Source organism: Monopterus albus, unplaced genomic scaffold (assembly GCF_001952655.1).
Source record: "Monopterus albus unplaced genomic scaffold, M_albus_1.0 scaffold344.1, whole genome shotgun sequence".
Taxonomy (NCBI): domain Eukaryota; kingdom Metazoa; phylum Chordata; class Actinopteri; order Synbranchiformes; family Synbranchidae; genus Monopterus; species Monopterus albus.
The window spans coordinates 149,313-168,018 of NW_018128224.1; the positions used below are offsets into that span (position 1 = coordinate 149,313).

At 38.7% G+C, this 18,706-nt stretch overlaps 1 protein-coding gene across 1 annotated transcript; it reads right to left on the bottom strand.

Annotated features, from left to right (window-relative positions):
• Positions 1 to 17,084: 17,084 nt before the first annotated feature.
• Positions 17,085 to 18,691, bottom strand: glrx3 (glutaredoxin 3). Its single transcript, XM_020625046.1, has one exon. It carries the CDS (start codon positions 18,665 to 18,667, stop codon positions 17,690 to 17,692), a length of 978 nt encoding a protein of 325 aa, XP_020480702.1. The 5' UTR covers positions 18,668 to 18,691; the 3' UTR covers positions 17,085 to 17,689.
• Positions 18,692 to 18,706: the final 15 nt, after the last annotated feature.

The window sequence follows — 18,706 nt, forward strand, 5'->3', positions numbered from 1 at the left end:
ACCATCTCGCCTAGCTTCATTTAAATCGGTGTTTGAGGCCCAAAGATGGTAGATTATCCGATGTTTCTTAAAACTACAAAGATGAAAGAAGTTCCAAAAAGCATGACAAGTTTGTGCGGCAGAACTTTGTTTTTCCTCAGCCCATTAATCATCTCATGACCTCTCAGATTCATTTTGTGACCCTTTGGCGTGGCCTGACCATAACAGTTAAAATTGTATATAACTGCATGTAACAAATACTTTAACTTCAATACTTGAAATACATTTTGTTCATTGTACTTTTGTACTTGAATTTTAGACTTGTAGTGGTGTATTTTTACATTGTAGTGTTTGGTGCTGTACTTGGTACTTCTACTTAAAGGATCTGAATACTTCTTTCACCACTGTTATTATGGCGGTAAGTGCAGTCAGACAGGTTTCAAACATATTTGCAGTTCTATGACCATTTGAGGAAAACCTGTCCGACCGCTGCTTGTCCTTATGAATTTTTACCTCTTTTTGGTAAGTAATAATAATGTTAACATGACTCAGAGGAATAAAAGTCATAAATTACATAAATTTAAATAAAAGAACTCTTTTTATATAAGAGTATGACCTGAGAAGTACAACTAAACATGACTGCACATAAAATGTGCTACATAGGCTGCACGTGTACTCTGAGCCACCATGCTGCCACTTTGCTGGGATTTTACCTCAGTGGGAGTGGTTTTTGTCCTGCACAGAAGACAGCATAACATTGTGACAATTTGTGGTTTGGTCGTTTAGAATGACAGACTGAAACGTCCAGTACACTACCCTGCATTGTGTGCCAAGTAGCTGTCAATCAAACCTCAAACCTTTAAATGAGAGTGTTATGATGTTCCACAGGTACTTTCCAGGAGCATACAGTGTATGTATGTATATATATATATAGAGAGAGAGAGAGAGAGAGCTGTGGTTGTAACCCATTTCAGTTGGCACAGCACTGACAGACTCATCATCATGGTTCTGCAGAGGGAAACAGCTGTTAAATCAGTTCTCATTTTTAATGATAGTGCGCTGCAGCATCTTTCATGTTAATATAGATTACTATCTGAGTCTACTTTCTTTTTTGTACTAAGTGTCCCATGCAGGTTAGGCACCTTTAGGTTAATTACACAAAATGCTACTTGAGAAAATAGTAATATTTATAATATCCAAACATTATCCCAACAAATCCTATTAAATAAATCATCTAGGCTAATATGAATAGCACATTTAATATTTTGTCACTGACTATGAAAATCGAGGAAATGTATCCTTTTCTGTAAACTCAATATTTCATCATGCTTTTGTACCAAATTCCAGTTCCTTCTGGACAGTGACCCAGAGAAAGAGACTGTGGATTTGATTGTGTCTTTCTTTGTCTTGCACAGTTATATAGTTGGAATATCATATTCCAATATTATATAATGGCATTTCAGCATCACAACCATTTTCTCTCTTACACACTGCTGAACAAAAAAGATGAGAGAAAGCCTAATGTTCTCAGAGATGTCACAGGAATATAAAACAATATTTTGAAACACATTTAAGAGAGGAATTAAAAACCGCCACTAAATTTGGACTCACCCAGTGTGTGTTGTTCGCTCAGTGTCCAAAATCATCTGATGCTTCTCTCTGATACAGATCAGGTTTTCAGGTTAGCAGGGCTTTCACTTTGTCATGGAAGGGAAGATGAGACGGAGGGTTTTTTTCCCCCTCTGTACAGAGAGTTGCGGTTAGACAGAGGAGGGAAGCAGTGTTGTAGGTGGCACCAATTATGGACAGCAAAGTGTATTGTCTGTAGTGTGAAACTGGGTAGCATCATACAAGGCTGGTTTGAAATTTTTATTTGATTAATGAAACCAAAATGCTGTAAAGCTGATGTGGAGTAATGGCCTTTAATTCCCCTAAAATGAGAGTTGGAGTAAAATATTTAACACTAAGTAGAGGTGACGTTGAATAAGTTGTAAAAACTGTTGTATTTCATTTGTGGTGTGGCCCTTTCGCTATTACACTGATGTTTGTTGATGGTGGTTTGTGACTTCCCACGCTTGTAGGTCAGTGTCAGAGTTTTAACACCTAAAAAATATGACAGGGACTTTTTCTTCACACCATGAAGTTGATCTGAGTTGACTGGTGTGTAATGAGGAAGCACGCTGTTGCCTTAAAGTAACGTTGTGAGTTTTGGCATCCCTTGTGATATGCCATTGCCTCAGTTTCTCTCTGTCCAAAGGATCTTTTGAGTATAAGATGCAGTATACACAACTGTTGCTAAATGTTTACATTAGTTTAAAGGAAAGGTCCCAAAAGCCTCGTGAAGTGCTCACATATACCACAACTTACAGCAGGGTTGTTTCTTTATAAATCACAATGAGGTTAAATTCAGCCACTTCCTTTCTTCTTGCTTCTTGTTGAACCCGTGTGAGCAAACCTGCACGCTTTATCCATATTTTATGCAGCTGGGTTGATCTCATTTGTTGCATTCAGTTTTTTTGACCAATTAAATTCAGCCACTTCCTCACTAATCTTTGTTTGACTAATCATTAGCAATTGCACAAGGTTCATCTACTGCAACTTGAAGGTTTCTTGTGTAATTGAGCTAATCTTATTTGAGTATAAAAGAAAACAGTTATCATCGGCATAGATTCTTTTAAAACTTCCTTTAAAATGCTAAAAAGACAGATTTGTAATATATTTTCTGATTCAGACTCAGTACACAGAAACTGCTAAATGTGTTTATGATCGGGTAAGAAAACCCCAAAGATGATTATTCAGCCTCCTCAGTCTGTCCTCTTCCTTCCTGCACAGGTTTCTTATGCACTTGATGTGACCTTATTTAGTATAAGAAGTACAAAATGGCATGCATGTTTTAGGTCATTTACCAAAAGACAGTATGAGTAAGATCTGCATCAGTGGCCACTGTCCCTCCCATGTACAGTATTAGCCCTGATGTAGTTGGTCATCTCAGATTTCTGCTCTCCAGCTGTTGTGGTGTGATTAAACGATAGGTTCAGTCAGTTGTCCTTATTGAACACTGAAAAGATTTTTGCTTGCTGTAATCATTCCTCCTGTTCATACTGACCATTATGAGATTTCTTCTTAATGAGTTCTGTGGACAAAATTCACAGTCCTTGTTCTTTGCAAAAATGTATTCCAGTGCTAATATGAGGCTTCAACAGCCTGAGTTTGACAAATAAAAGTGGATATCATCCAAAGATAAGAATCATTTTAATATAAAAGTTGGTTCCCTGGGCAGTGTTTCCTTGTTGAGCTGTACTGGCGGCATAATAAGACAAAGGTGGACATTATTGGCTGATGTGACACAGCTGAAGCCTCACATTAGCCTCAAATAAGCTTTGGAAAATATTTTTACACAGCAAGACTGATCTTACACTGAACACTTACGTGGACTTATTTTTAATACATGTAATCTCTTATCAATTACACAACAACAGCAACAGTAAAATGTATTACTGTCTGGATTATGTTTTCTGTTAACACCATGAGGAAATGTTGTTTTGGCAGGTAGCAAATGTGCTGAATGTGACCGTTTCTGACCTTAACCAAAGTGCTTTTGTTGCCTAAACCGAAACACAAACCCCAGACTGAGGTGTCACCTCCCTGATTACAATGTAATCGAGAAGACTGTTTAGTAGCATACTGTGTAAGGGTAACTTCAAGGAGTGAGTCATGGTTGTTTAATCGGGGTGGGAACCTTTGGTAAATTCATGATTAGATTCAGATGGTGTCATAGTTTGATTCACAAGGATTTTTAATTCAAAACAATTCAATTAAAAAAGAATAAGGGCACTACATTTTGGCTGTAGTTTACTGTGTGTCAAACAACTGATTCCTATCCATTGCCCACTAATGAAGATTGACAGTTAAGCTAACTGGTTCTAATGAGCCTCAAATACAAGTACTTTACATACTGCTGCCCACCAGCATGTAAAGTACTTGAAATTATAAGTATAATGTTATTGAAATTGGCTCCACATTGACCAGCTACAGCTTTAAATGTGATTAACACAATAATCCATCAGTAAATATAATTCAATAAAATAAATGTCCCAATTTGCATAACAATTTGAAGGCAGCACTTTGAGTATTTTTACACTGTGGTACTGCTACTTTACTTCAGCAAACAATCTGAGTGCTTCTTCCATCGCTGGTTTTAGGTAGCTGGCGTGTGTGTTGTAAAGGGGAGGGGGATAAACAAAGCAGAGCACTTGGTTGCGTTGTGGAACAGTGTCTCTGCTTCAGCATTTTACTACCAGAAAAAGCCAGCGTTATCCAAATTGGGCACAGGTCTGTAGAAACAAGGGATTTTCTTTGCCCCACCAGTCTGACTGAAGTGCTGCAGTGCGTGTCGTTGAGCTGCTCTCCTTTGTTAATGACTTTGCTGCTCTGCTACACCAGCATCAGTCAGTTGGTGGTGATATTTTTTGTCCCACCCCTATTGTTTAATACCCAGGGAGCAGAGGAGGAATTATTACAGCAAGCAGATCTGTTTCTATGTTCGATATGGGCACCTGACTGTTTTTCTAAGACTGGCCTGAAAAACTCTGAGCCTCTCCTTTAAATACTGACCAAGCTGAAGTGAAGAGGCTGCAGTGTTATTACTTTTACCCATACTCTGAAAGAAGTTGTAATGCAGTAACAGTTAAAAATAACCAGCGTTAGAAGTGGGACTCAGTTGCAGAAATGCTGTTGTGTGGAATGAAATGATGGTAAGAGAAACAATTTTACAGTATTTCAAAGTATGAGGACAAGAAAGTTTTTTATGAAAACAGTAGTGAAAGTTACAGGTTGGTTTTGAAGAAAGTAGTTGGAGCCAGACAGACGAGAAAGTGAGATGGTCAATTTCCATTTCACTTTACTGTTTTTTTGGTTTCATGCTCCTTGGGGAATCCCCAACCAACCAATCTATGTTTTCCTGAATTTTGTAAATGTCACCAACTTTCTTCTACCGTATTTCTATCAGGCCTGCACACACGCACCTACATACAAGATATGAAAGATATATGGGCTGGCTGTGGGTCGTTGGTGCTGTCCCCACTCAAAACAGCAAGGGAACTGTTGTTCATTGTTATTTACATGCATCTTACTTGTAATAGTAATGTATTTGATGGAAACACAGGTTCTAGTTATTTTTGTTAAAAGCCTCAGCATGCTTTCCCACAGTAGGTCCATGGAAATGGATAGGGGTCAAACTAAGCTCTGATTATATTAAACAAAATGAACACGTACAGTAAGGTCAGTGTAGTATCCAGTAAAAGGTTATGTGCACAAGTTGTTTTTAGTGTTAGGTTGCTCTTGATCAAGTCATAGGTCAGCTCTGACCAAGGAGAACTTTATGTTCCTATGTTTGGAGCTACAGCACTGATATCAGCCTGATGAGTAATCCCCTTATTTGAATATCAGAGTTCTGCTTTGTGGTGCTATGTTTGTGCTTCATTGTAAAGTGCTGCATTGGGTTTTACAACCACAAAAGGAATTTGAGTTAAATCATTTTTCAAATGTAAAAACATTATAGCCAAACTGATGCAGGATTTTTAGGCTAATATCAATATTTGATAAAAAAAATCCAATAACAATTTATCAGGTGACATTTATAATTTGATGATGATCCCTTATAGCTGAGCAACCTACATGTCAGCGCTCTCTCAGTGACACACTACATGATATTGTGAATTTTCTCTTGGGGATCAGTAAAGTCTTATGCTATTGTGACACTGTTTCTAAATTAACTAAAACATGATCTGGCATTTCTCTGGCTTTCTATTGGCTGATATAGCTACCAATACCAATATATTGACTTAGTCAGGCTGAGTTAATGGTCTACCTCTAGAAAGACGCATGGAGCCTGCAGATGTAAAAACTTTTTGCTTCCACACTACAAAAATAAAAACAAACGCAAAGCATTTTAATGTACTGTATATTCATTTTTATAATATACAGGATATACAAGACCAAAGGCTCATATTGTGGACAGAGCTAAATGTAATTCTTTACTTGGAACAAATTGGTAACAAATCAGATTTTTGTCCTCTGCTTCTAATCAAAGTCATATCCACACAGCCATTAATCATCTCATGACTGCTCAGATTGGTCATGTGACCCTCTGGAGGGGTGCGGGCCCTACAGTAGCCTGGGAACCATGGGACTAGCTCCACCTTGCTGCTTGGGGTGGCTGTGGCTTAGAAGGTAGAGCAAGCCATTCCCTCGATGGAGGGTCAATGGTTCAGTGCCTGGCTTCTCCAGTCCACATGTCAAAGTGTCCTTGAGCAAGACACTGAACCCATAGTAGCTCCTGGTGATAGCACTGTTGTGTGTTAATGTGAAATAGTATAAAGTGCTTTGAGTGTGCATCAGTGAGTAGAAAAGTGTGTAAGAGCATTTACACTGATTCTTGATAGTGTTAGTCAGAGGAGCTGGTGGTTTCTGTTCTTTCAATTTAGTGGGGTGGGAGTTGATGGTCCTGCTTGGCATTGAGGTTCACTGCTCACCACAAAAGCAGAAGCTGTTTGCCAGTCAGCAAAAGGTTTCTACAACCTGTAAATTCTCCTGAATATTTGTGAAATGTTGGTCATCTTGTGTACTCTTAACACACCCCCACCACAAAACAAAACAAAACAAAAACCCATGCTCCTTAACAAAATACATGTCTCCATTTGGGAATACATGTACTTTTTTTAAAATTAGCCCCACATAGACAAACATCGGTAGCAACTGCACTTCTTCATTTCTCACTCACATTGTAGGCTCCTGCAACTTTCAGTTCTGATTTGCCTTTACCATTGAAGAAAACCATTAGCCTCCCCCCACTCCATTTATTTATTTATTCTTTTTACTTTAGCTATGGTGTAGCTTCCTCTTTGGGTAGCTACGTAGTAGTATGTGGAAACAGTATAGTGACAACTTTCCGCTCCACTTGCCCACTGAGCATACCCACCATAGTGGCAACAATCTGCAGTTGATCTCCCAGAGTGAGCCATGTTACAATATGTTCTGGGCCATATTATCACTCTGTAGGGTTACACCCTCGGGTCTGATCATGTTGAAGAGTCCAAAAATCCTACTATCAAGCAACCAACTGTGGTGGAAGAAGTACTCAGTAAAAGTAGCAATACCACAGTGTAAAAATACTATGTTACAAGTAATGGTCCTGCATAAAAATGTTACTTAAGTGAATGTACAAAAGTATTAGTATCAAAATGTACTTAAAGAGCCAAAAGTAAATGTACTCATTATGCAGAATAGCACATTACACAAGCATGTGTATCATATTTTTGGATCATCATTATTGATGCATTATTGTGTGCATCACTGTTGCACCTGGTAAAGGTGGAGCTATTTTTAACTACAGGTTAAAAGGTAGAGCAAGTGGGTGCTACCGTGAGGCCCACACCACGGAATTTACAGGTTGTAGAAACCTTTTAACTATATACTTACAATTTAAAGTACTTTACATATTGCTGGATAGCTTGTGAATTTTCCACTAGGCATCAATAAAGTCTTATGATTATAGTGTATGGTGTACTATTAATCTGACTATGAAAAGTACAGAACTGGTGATGTACTTGTGTGATGCAAGAATGTTAACACTGTTATAATCAGTCAGTCAAAAGCTGGAAGATACCAATTCATTTTATCTTTCTTCACTCCACTGTCACCTAAGATGGTATGTTCCAGCTTCTGACTGACTGAACACACCTGAGCCAGGTAATCACCAGCAGGTCAGGCAGGGACAGTTGGAAAACAAGCAGGACAGCGGCCCTCGAGGACTGGAATTGGCCACCCCTGATTTAAGTGCAAAGCCCGAGTGAAAATCACCACTGAACTTTGACTTTCACTAACCCTAATGTTATTTTCTATGTTAATGATCCTGCTGCACATCTTCCCCCTACTAGGTCATCCAGTTGTGGCATATGCTGTCTTCATGGAAATTCAGAGAGAGAGCTGCAGTTTCTGCTGCAGTAAGCAAATGCTAGATTTCTCAGTGGCAGATGATTAAGGCTACAGCCATTGTTTCTGGCTCCTTTTCTTGCAGGTGAGGCGACAGTGGTGCGTTGGGTAGAGAAGTCGCTTCCCAACCAGAAGACTGAAGGTTTGAATCTTGATGCCTCCAGTCCACATGTCGAAGTGTCCTTGGACAAGACACTGAACCCCCCCTGTTGCCCCCAATGGCTAGAGCCATCAGTTGAGGTGGCGCCGCAGATGGCTCATCAGAGTGATGACCTGGGGGTAGAAACTGTTGCTGTGCCTGGTTGTCTTGGTGCACAGTGACCTGTAACGCCGTCCAGAGGGGAGGAGTTCAGATTGTGTCCAGGGTGTGAGGGGTCTGCAGTGATCTTCTCCGCCCTCCTTTTAACCCGTGAGGTGTACAGGTCCTCCATGGAGGGCAGGCTCACACCAATGACCTTTTCTGCAGTCCTGACTGTCCGCTGAAGTCTGTACTTGTCCTGTTTGGTTGCTGAGCCAAACCAGACAGTGATGGAGGTGCAGAGAACAGACTCAATGATTCCTTTGTAGAACTGTATCAGCAGCTCCTGGGGTGAGTAAAAGTGAGTAAAAACACCCTAAATACGTTTAGAACTACAAATAGGCCATCACTTCTCAAAATAATTTGTTTAGACCCACATTACATAAATCAATTTTGTCCTGTATTGTTAAATGTTAGAATATCACATTTAATCAAAAGACTGTTATGTGGAGTGTAATTGCTAGTTCTACATCCATCCCTCCTCCTTCATCCGGGCTCAGCAGAAGCTTTGCGCACACATGATTCATCTGCAGTGTGGATGCGGAGTGGTGTGGGCCTCACGGCAGCACCCACTGCTCGTTGAGGACAGGAACTGTAGAGTGATATGTGCTTTCATGTCAGTCTCCAAAACACCAGAAAAGTTTCCAATAACACCAGAAAAAGTCACTAAATTTGTCGCTAGGCGACTTTTTTGTCAAAAGCAACAAGAGGATTTGGAAAGTCGCCAGATTTAGCGAGAAAATCGCCAAGTTGGCAACACTGAACAGGACAAAAATCCAAGTGTCAGACTTGGAGACCTTAATACAGAGTTCCAGTTAAAATATTATGAGTTTGTCTAGTTTCTGGTTCTAGGGAAACATGTTGAATGCTTCAGTTTAATTGATTAAATTCATTAGCATTTTGGATGGATGGACTTTTACTTGTAACAAGGTCTTTCTACAGTAGGGTACTGGTACTTTTACCTAATCAAATGACCTGTAATGCCAAATAGTTGCAAATAGGAATAAGATGGTACACTGGAGTCCCTTAACCAAGCAGGAACAAATAAAGGGAAACTAGCCTGAGAAAATTCAACTTCTGTATACTTGTCATTTCTTCTGCCATCATGAACAGTATGTCACCTGAGTCTTTGTATTCAACCATGTGAGCATTGCCTGACTGACATTTACTGTATCTCACAAATACGTGTGTTACTGAGTGACCATGTTTTGTTTACTAGCTACATATGTGTTTGCAGATGTGTCACATTCCTCATGTTGGATGTGTCACCATTGTAGTGTTACAGTCAGCAGTGACGAGGCAGAGCGGAACATGAATTTTATAATCAAGTGGCGTATTTTGTTTGGCCCACAGGTACAAAGCAGGTAGGAGTGACTGGAATATTGGTTGCTGTGACAAACAAGAACACATACACAAACATGTATCTGTTTGCATTATTCTTATTCAGAATGAACTGCTGTTGTTTGCTTTACAGATGTTTGACTGTGTGTTTGGTGTTGTCGTCTATGGTGACCAAACAAATTTCCCCCTTGGGGATTAATAAAGTATCTATTTGTCACATACTGTGCAGGAGAGACATTTTTCCAAAAACTGACCAGGTACTGAGTATAAATAACAAAACTTTATGAAATGTGAATAAAATCTATGTTCTATATATTTATGTGAAAATCATGGTGAACATTAATGGAGTCTTAATGAAAATTCTTAATGATTTTTCTTGGCAGAATTGCTTAACATTTGGCCTTCCACTTTTAGATTTGAAAAACGGTTCTTTGAGGATTTAAGAAACACGGATACAGAGCCATAGCCCTTGTCTGAACAGGTATTTCTGTTCAGTGGCATCATGGGAATTACCCCGTTTTTGTTTTTTGGTTTTTTGGTTTTTTGCTAGGTAGATTTGGGTGGATCTTCCCACAAAGTTTTTCTTTATTCAGCTCAAAGCTGTCGCACCTGGGGTTCTTCGTACTGAAAGCAACAGTGATAATGACTGGATGATTGTATAAGATGATGTCGTGACTGGCTTCACGTTTCTCTGTAGCGTCATTATTGTGACAGTACAAGTAAGTCTTTATATGAAGTATTTTGATGTTTAAAAAAAACTGCTGGTACTCATTCTTTGTCTCTTGTATGTGAATAAAACAACACATTTCTAGAAAAAAAAGTTTGCACTTTGGCTTTATTTATTTCACTGTTTCACTCTCACTGGGAAAACAAGAAACATAAAGAATCCAGGCATCTATAGCCACAGCGACATCCTGTATGAAACCAAGAACCAAAAGACTGGACTGTGATGTCAGTCAGCAAGAACAGACCAAGATAAGTATGAAAAATTATTCAAATGTATTTGTGCTTACCTTGGTGTAAATATTTAGATGCAAAATGCTGCAAAGGCAGATACAATTGTTAGATTAAAAAAAGTTTCAAATTAAAATAAATAAATGAACTGAATGACAAACCTTTCTCTTGAAGTAGTCTGACACTTGCCAACATTTTATGACAAGCCGAGTTTTTCAGAAATGTAGTCACCACCTCAGAGTCCACACTTGGCTGCCTAGCTACAGTGAAAAGCAATTAACAAAAATGGTTATTTCTTGTGTGAGCACAGTAGACCGTTTGAGTGCTACCACACATTTACAACAGTCACATCGTTTTGGTTTAAATGATCCTTTCTGTGAGCAGTTGTGTAAAAAACAAAACTGCCTTTTGTATTCACTCACCTCCACATCTGTTAGGAGCTAAATGCTTTGTAGCCAGACAAAACTCAATTCTAGCTTTTACTTCATGATTTCCTTGAATTTTGCTGCAATCGCCAATAGTTGGGTAAGTTAAAGAAAAAGGTGTGACCACAGTGTAATCACTTGACTACAGAGTAACTGACCAAACGAGTTAATCCCTTAGATAACTAATCAGACTTCAGCTAATGTGTTCAATAACGTACAGGTATTTTAGGAGAGATACCTGGAGAATGTTGCAGATGTTGGAGGCTGAAATTATTGTGAAATGTGTGAAATTATTTTGGGTGGATTATTTCTTTAAAATGGCTTACAATACAGCATGTATCTGTTGAGGGAGTCCTCTGTGTCTGTCTGGTTTAGAGGCGGCTCTACTTCCTGGAGAATGATGCAGTTGTTGCAGTTGACCCACTTGCCGCTCCAGAGCAGGCTCCGCCGCTCTGGCCTTCCTGGATGAAAACCACAGGGCATCAGCAAGGTAGCAACAGCAGTGATCTTCAGTAAGTGACACAGTATAAGGTGGACATGCTGCAGTATACTATAGACCCTGTGTGTTAAAAGTCTAATCATTAAGGTGGCTTTCTCTTAGTTGATCGGTTGACCAATAGAATGTTGAGGCCTTGGTCAAAGCTGGATTCCCAACCTGGCAAAGCAGGCAGCTCCAGGCTTACTGGATGTCAACAGGTGGAGTAGTTCAATGAATATTGTACACCACAAAAGCACAATCCACCACAACACATCTTGTTTGCTTAATCTGAGCAAAACCTCTGGTATAAAATTGATAATTTGCTGTAATGGCGGTTAAATACTGATCTGTGTCTTGACTAAGCAGTTTCAGCCACAGCTGCAACAGAAAACTATTGTTTTACACATAGGCTTTTGGACAGATTAAGCAAATGACATATAGTATCAGATGTTATCTAGTGATCATAAGAAATACCGTTAGGCCCTTTTTATTACCATTTGACACGGGCAGGCCAGTTGGATTTCCCCTGTTTCCAGTCTTTGTGCTAAGCTAACCAGCCGGTGACTGTAGCCTTACATTTAACGACAGATAGGATGATGTGTGAATGTCCTCGTCCATTTTTTGGCAAGAAAGCAAATAAGCATAGTTACAAAAATACCACATTTTTGCTTTAAGGGGGGTTTACTGTTGAAAGAACTTTATTATGCTGTTTTTTGTGCTTACATGTTAAATATTTCTAGATGAACGTGCTTCATAAAATTATTTTTCAGTGTAATAAAAAAAAACTGTACACATTGCACAAAAGGTGTGAAGGAGGTTAAACGGGGGCCCTGTGTCTGATTTTTCCCCCAGGGTCCATGCTCTTGGTCAACTACAAGAGTTAAATTTAATTTAAATTGTCTGTTTAATGGAATGTTATAAGGAAGGAGAGAGCAGCTATTACATAAAATTGTACTTATACATATATTGCATCACAATAATATTCACTAATACAGTACAGTATGTAGTGAGCTGAGGCAGAACAACAATACTGGAGAAACAACTTGAAAGGGATTTCAATGAAGTCAACTTATTTATTTTAAACAAATCAATACATTAAGTAAACTGATAAATTCTTGTTTATGGTTCATTGCAGCCATTGTGAATCACCCGAAGGGGATAATTTGAGAAGTTTACATTAGTTTTTGTTTCTTGATGTGGTACTTTCTCTCTTTGCCCTGTTGGTATCCACCTATTGAAATTCCTTTCGCTCTGTAGACTCTATTAACCGAAACAATAAAAAGCCATTTTGGAAATAATTTCTGGCTAACTGTAGTTGGTTGTCCAGTCAGCTGGAAAAAAAGGTCAAATGACTTTGAAAAAAGGAAATCCACCAATTTTTTCTACATGACAACATGCAGGTTTTTAAAAAGGAAAACACACCCAAAGGTAAAAGGGTGTGTTATGTAAGCCCCATGAGGAGAATTTGTGATAATGGGTCGCAAAAATAAAATTGAATTGACCTGACTGACAGATGGGCTCAGGGGAGTTTCCCAGTGTGTTGGGAAAATTACTGAATCCATTGGAGAGAGGGTTTTTTGTTTGTTTATTTGTTTGTTTGTTTTACACTAGCACAAAACTGCCCACTTTCTTCAAACATAAACTGGTTTCAGCCTTCAGAAACCCATATTTAGTGATTGTGTGTGTGTGTGTGTGTGTGTGTGTGTTTTGAGCATGTTAATGCAAGTGGTAGTTATGTACCTTCCAGCTCCAAATCTTCCCTCTCGGGATGTATGTAATAAGTCCACGTCTTATTTATGCACTCATCTCCCCTAAAATTATTGTAAAAATAGACACACACATTGAGGATTAAAATACACACAACATGAAAACTTTCAATTTTGAAAAATACATTTACACCTTTTACACTTTCTAAACATCACTTCCCAAATTTTAGTATCTATTTATGGTCCTGGGTTTTTTTAGTTTCTGTTACTTCTCATGACACTTTGTTGTTATAACTATGCTGTAAAGCAGATTCATACACATGTATGAAACATGTTATATTATTAACTTCATATTAAAACTTTGATATTGTCAGTGGTGGTAAACTATATTTAACCTATGTAATGTACTTAAGTACAGATTTGACCTTGCTAGAGTATTTCACATTATGGTACTTTATACTATCTACTTCACTACAGTTCAGCACAATTTATACCACAATTTTGTGGTACTACACCACATTTAGGTATAGTTAGTTACTTTTCAGATTAAAATTTTACATTAAAACACATGATGAGCTTTTAAAATATAATACATCGTTAAAGACTGAAAGAATGGTTTCAGCAAACCAAATATTATATAAAGGGTTCCTTCCCTATTAGTTATGACATTAACACATCATCAAACCATAACCTTTTGATCTTATCTTATGAGTCATTGGAGGGGCCTGACCCGTTTGGAACCACAAAACTTCCTAGCTGTATATAAAGTAAGTAAAACTAGCTGTTCCTTGACTAGGGGCAGCATAACAACAATCTAATAATATAATGCATAATTATATGTAAATTTTCTGCAAAAATGTGATACTTCAGATCTATTTGGCTAAAAATGGTTATGTACTTTTAGATTAGGGATTTATAATGGAGTGTTACATTATATTCAGATCCTTAAGTAAAAGATCTGAGTACTTCTTAAATCTATTAGATTCAATCCAAACTCAAATATGTTTCTTAATGTGAGTTCAAATAGTCACATAAAACTTTACCTATAAAACAAAAGAATTCTAAGCCTTAATAAACATTTCCACTGTATTATATTGACTTATACCCACCTGCTATATGATGAACTCAAAAAGTGATGGTACATCACTTATCATGATGAATGTCGTATGAAAACCTCAATTCTAGAGTGAATAGCTTCATATTTTGTATATCATATATGCATATTCTTGCTGCATCTCATTTTGGAGAATGGTTGTCTGACTTGGTCATCAGCTGCATCACGAAAGATGCAGATGTGATGCATGTTGTGAAAAATTTGAACTTCTTTTCACTTTCATTTTTAATCCCTCTAAGATGAGGTATGTGTGTATTTGCTCCTCACATGCGCATGTGTCCGGACAGCAGCAGCGTGTCACTGGCTGTCTCCTCCATGTTGAACAAAATGTTGTCCATTGCTTTGAACTTCTGGATGTCAGCCTTTCTTTGACTGACTGCTGCTTTGAAATACCATTTCCCCAGATACTAAAAGACGCAGAGAAACAGAGTGAGATGGAATAAAAGCGTGGGATGGCAGGCATGATATATTAACAGAACCTATTTTAAGCTATAAGCCCACAATTTCTGGCAGAGACCATTATAGGAAAGAACAGAGGGAGTGAAAAGTGCGTCTCTCTATGTTTATCTCTGTTAATCTCCATATATCTGCAGTAAGTGTGATATTGTGCATTAAGCAGCAAGTTACCAGAGTTATACAACAATACTAACAGTAAAATTAGCTTACATTACATGAAATGTATCATTAAATTCAGTTTTTCTGCAAAGTCAGCCAAAACAAAGTGCCAGTGACATAAATATTTAATCATTTTCACACTTCCTGATACCAAAATCAAAACTTTTAGACATTTTGGTAGCAATGATGTTGTATTGCATTTTCATAATTTAGAAAATCAAAATTGAATTTTATTTCTCACCTGCTGACGGTTCACAGTGTTTGCAGGCAGTCTTTCAGGAACTGAGCAGGGAACAATACCCTGACACAACAAACTATATAAATACAGAAAAAATGACCATGCTTCAGCCAACATAACGGCGGTCTTATTTGATATTTAATAATAAACCTGATTAGAATGCCTGCATATTCTCAGGACACTCTCTGAATTTGTGTAATGTTCCAACAAGTCACTTTAAAGGAGTGTGGGTGTGGGTAAATTATTAACCTCTGTAGCTGTAATACCACTGATCTGAACTGAATGTGAGGTATCTGTGTCCTTGAAAATAAAGGATTCAGGAAAAGCATGTTTATAGTAAAATTAATCATTCTTTCATGCAGTGCGTTTTACCCAGTTTCCAAAATCGTCTTTTAGGAGAAACTTACATTAAGCACTCTCACTAACTGAGTCACCATCATATGTAGGAGGTGGTGGTTTCTTTTAACTCACTTAAAGCTGCAGTTAATCATATACAGTCCTGGTAAAGTACAATCTCAAGTATTCTTCAAAAACACTGGAAGAAAACAGAACATTGCTGATTTGTTTGCGTTCACTCTGTCTTGCCACACACACACTCTGTCAACATACATCTACTAGGAATCATTAACTACATGTTTGAAATTAGCTTTTTTCTATCAGCCTACACTAGTGCTGATGTGTCTCTATCAGGTTACGGGAAACAGAATTGCAAGAACACAAACACACACACAGCTAACACAATCTGTCAGTTATTTTCTCGGTTAATCAATTCATCTCTTATAAAATGTCAGAAAAGGGTAAAATATACCACACAAACAAACAACCTATGTTGACATACTCAAATGACTTGTTTTGTCCTAACAGCCTGCCAACCATCCTCTCCTCTCTCTCCATGCATCTATATGCCACCATTACATGAAATTAACTTTGTGTCTCCTCTCTTGCTCTCCCTGTACTTTTCTGCAGGTAGCCCTGGCTCTGGAACTGCACATTTCTAATGAGCAGTCACCGGCCACATCAACCTGCCCAGTGTTTGTTGTTGTGTTTATTGTGTCTTGTTGCTTTAATTTCCTCTCTCCACTCACCTTTTCCAGACAGAGTGAGTGGATAGAGCTCCGACAAACCTTTGAGGTTTCCTCTGTTAAAGGCAGTTTTTCCTCCCTGCTGTCACAAAGTGCTGCTCAATGGGGATTTGCTGGGTTTTTCCTCTATAATGATAATAGTAAGGGCTAGATCTTGCTTTATAAAGCAGCTGACTTTTGATTTGGTGCTATACAAATAAAATTGAATTGAAAACCAAAAGATATTTAGGAGCGAATATTCACTTTGTTGAACCAAAAACCAATATGTTGTAAATTCAAATTATTGACTGATATTTGAATACTTGACTAAGCCTTTCAACTCTAACATAGGTTATCCTGAGGTCAAAATATCAGGTTATGCTTGTCTTCTAGACCTACATCCACAAGGTGGTGTCAAATAACTGGTTTGCACACATTAGACCTGTATGAACTTGTCTATAAATTCCCCAGTTGATTGTGTTGGGTTTGTTTTTAACTTTTTAACGTATTTTATATTTTGTTTTATATTTTTAGTGAGTTATCTATTCTATTTATTGGTATGTGTGTTTGATATTGATTTTGAACCGCTGCTGAAACAATGCAATTTCCCAGATTGGGATTAATAAAGTATTTCTATCTATCTATTTCTATCTAAATCCACTGAGCAGGCCCAGGTGATAAGAGGAATTGTGTCTACAGATCATTTTAACTTGATAAAATCTACATTGTAGTGTATATTATGCAGTGTAAAATGACATGTAGAATCCAGTTTCATTGCTATCAGTTTCTGTGTGTAGGACAACATTTAAAGCTACATTTCAATAACACTGAGTTAATGGAAGCTGCACAAAAAAAAGACAATTCAATTTGTAATAATAAATTCAATTTTATTTTTTGGTTTAATCATAGCATTATTGATGAACAAACAAAATGTGCCACATAGAACTAGTTCTAAGCATTTCAGCTAGTGATTCTTAGATATAGTAAAAGACTATTTTAATGTATTTCAGAAAGTGTGGATAGACTGCCATGGAGAGTCAAGCACTTTACCAGTCAAAAAATAATGGTTTGCTGTATATAAACTTGCTCTCAAGTGTGAACCTACAGTGTGCACTCCCAGTGTCAAACTGCAAGAAGCCGGGGGTTTAACCAATCACTAACTGCAGGGTTTTCTAAACTCAGTTAAGCACAAGGATCATCCAATTTTGACTTCAAATATTTCTGAAGATTTATCTCCTTCTATGGAAAATTCAGAATGAAACCAAGTTCTCACTGTTAACTGCACTTTAATTTTTCAACATGAACTGATCCAACTGCTACAATAATTCAGTTATAAATTGGCAATTAGATTATTATCTCGAATTCCTTTGAGGAAATTCTCTCTTTCACTTCCTGCCCCTCTAATAGTGTTGCATCAATGACTGCAGGCCAATCTGGACATGTGTGGTAGTTTCTTGTTCCCTCTCTCTGACTGCATGGCAAATCCACCTATGACTCCCCCTTCAGCACTGACATCAGGTCTCCACTCTCCTTCAGCTCTTTGACAATGTCCAAACCTCCAATCAGCTCCCCTTTCACATATAGCTGGGGGTAGGTTGGCCAGTTAGAGTAAGTCTTCAGCCCCTGACGCACTTCTTCATCCTGCAGAATATCAAAGGTGTCATAATCCACACCTGTGCTATTCAAAATCTCCAATATCTGCCTGCTGAAACCACATTTTGCAGCCCCCTTGTTGCCCTTCATGAACAGCATGACCAGGCTCTGGTTGATGATGGTCTTCAGTCGGTGCTCCAAGTTGACAGCTTTTGGGCAGGTGTTCTCCAGCTCTCCAGACTCTGCCAGCTCTTTCACTATGTCCAGTCCCCCCACCAGCTCTCCGTTCACATACAACTGAGGGTAGGTGGGCCAGTTGGAGTAGGTCTTCAGCCCCTGTCGGACGTCCTCATCAGACAGGATGTCAAAGCTGCTGAACTGAATGTTGTGCTCCTTCAGCAGGGCCACTATCTGCCGGCTGAAACCGCAGCGGGGCTCTTGTGGGGACCCTTTCATAAAGAGCATGCAGGGTGCCGCGTTGATCAGCTTCTTGAGCCGCTGGTTCAGATCTGTGGTGCTAGTTTCCGCAGTTTCCCCTACACTCTTAGTCACTGCCAAGCGTTGCACCTTCTTGGTCAGCTCTGGCGCATGGGCCCCGTCCAGGCGGTCCACTTTTTCTCCCCCCTTAAAGAAAAGGAAAGTAGGAACAGAGGACACTTCGTACTTCTCCGAAACCTCTGGCACCGCTTCCGCCTCCAGCTTGATAAACGTGGTGTGCATGTGCTCCTTGGCCAGCTCGGCCATCACTTCGTTCATTTGTTCGCACTGAGGCGCCCATGCCGCCTGGAAATGCACCACAGTAAGGCATTTTCCAGCTCTAGCTAAGAAATCTTCAAACTGCTGTTGGGTCGTCACTTCCACGAAATTCGCCATTTTTTCCTTTCTCTTGCACAGCGGTTCCGGTCTTGTCCT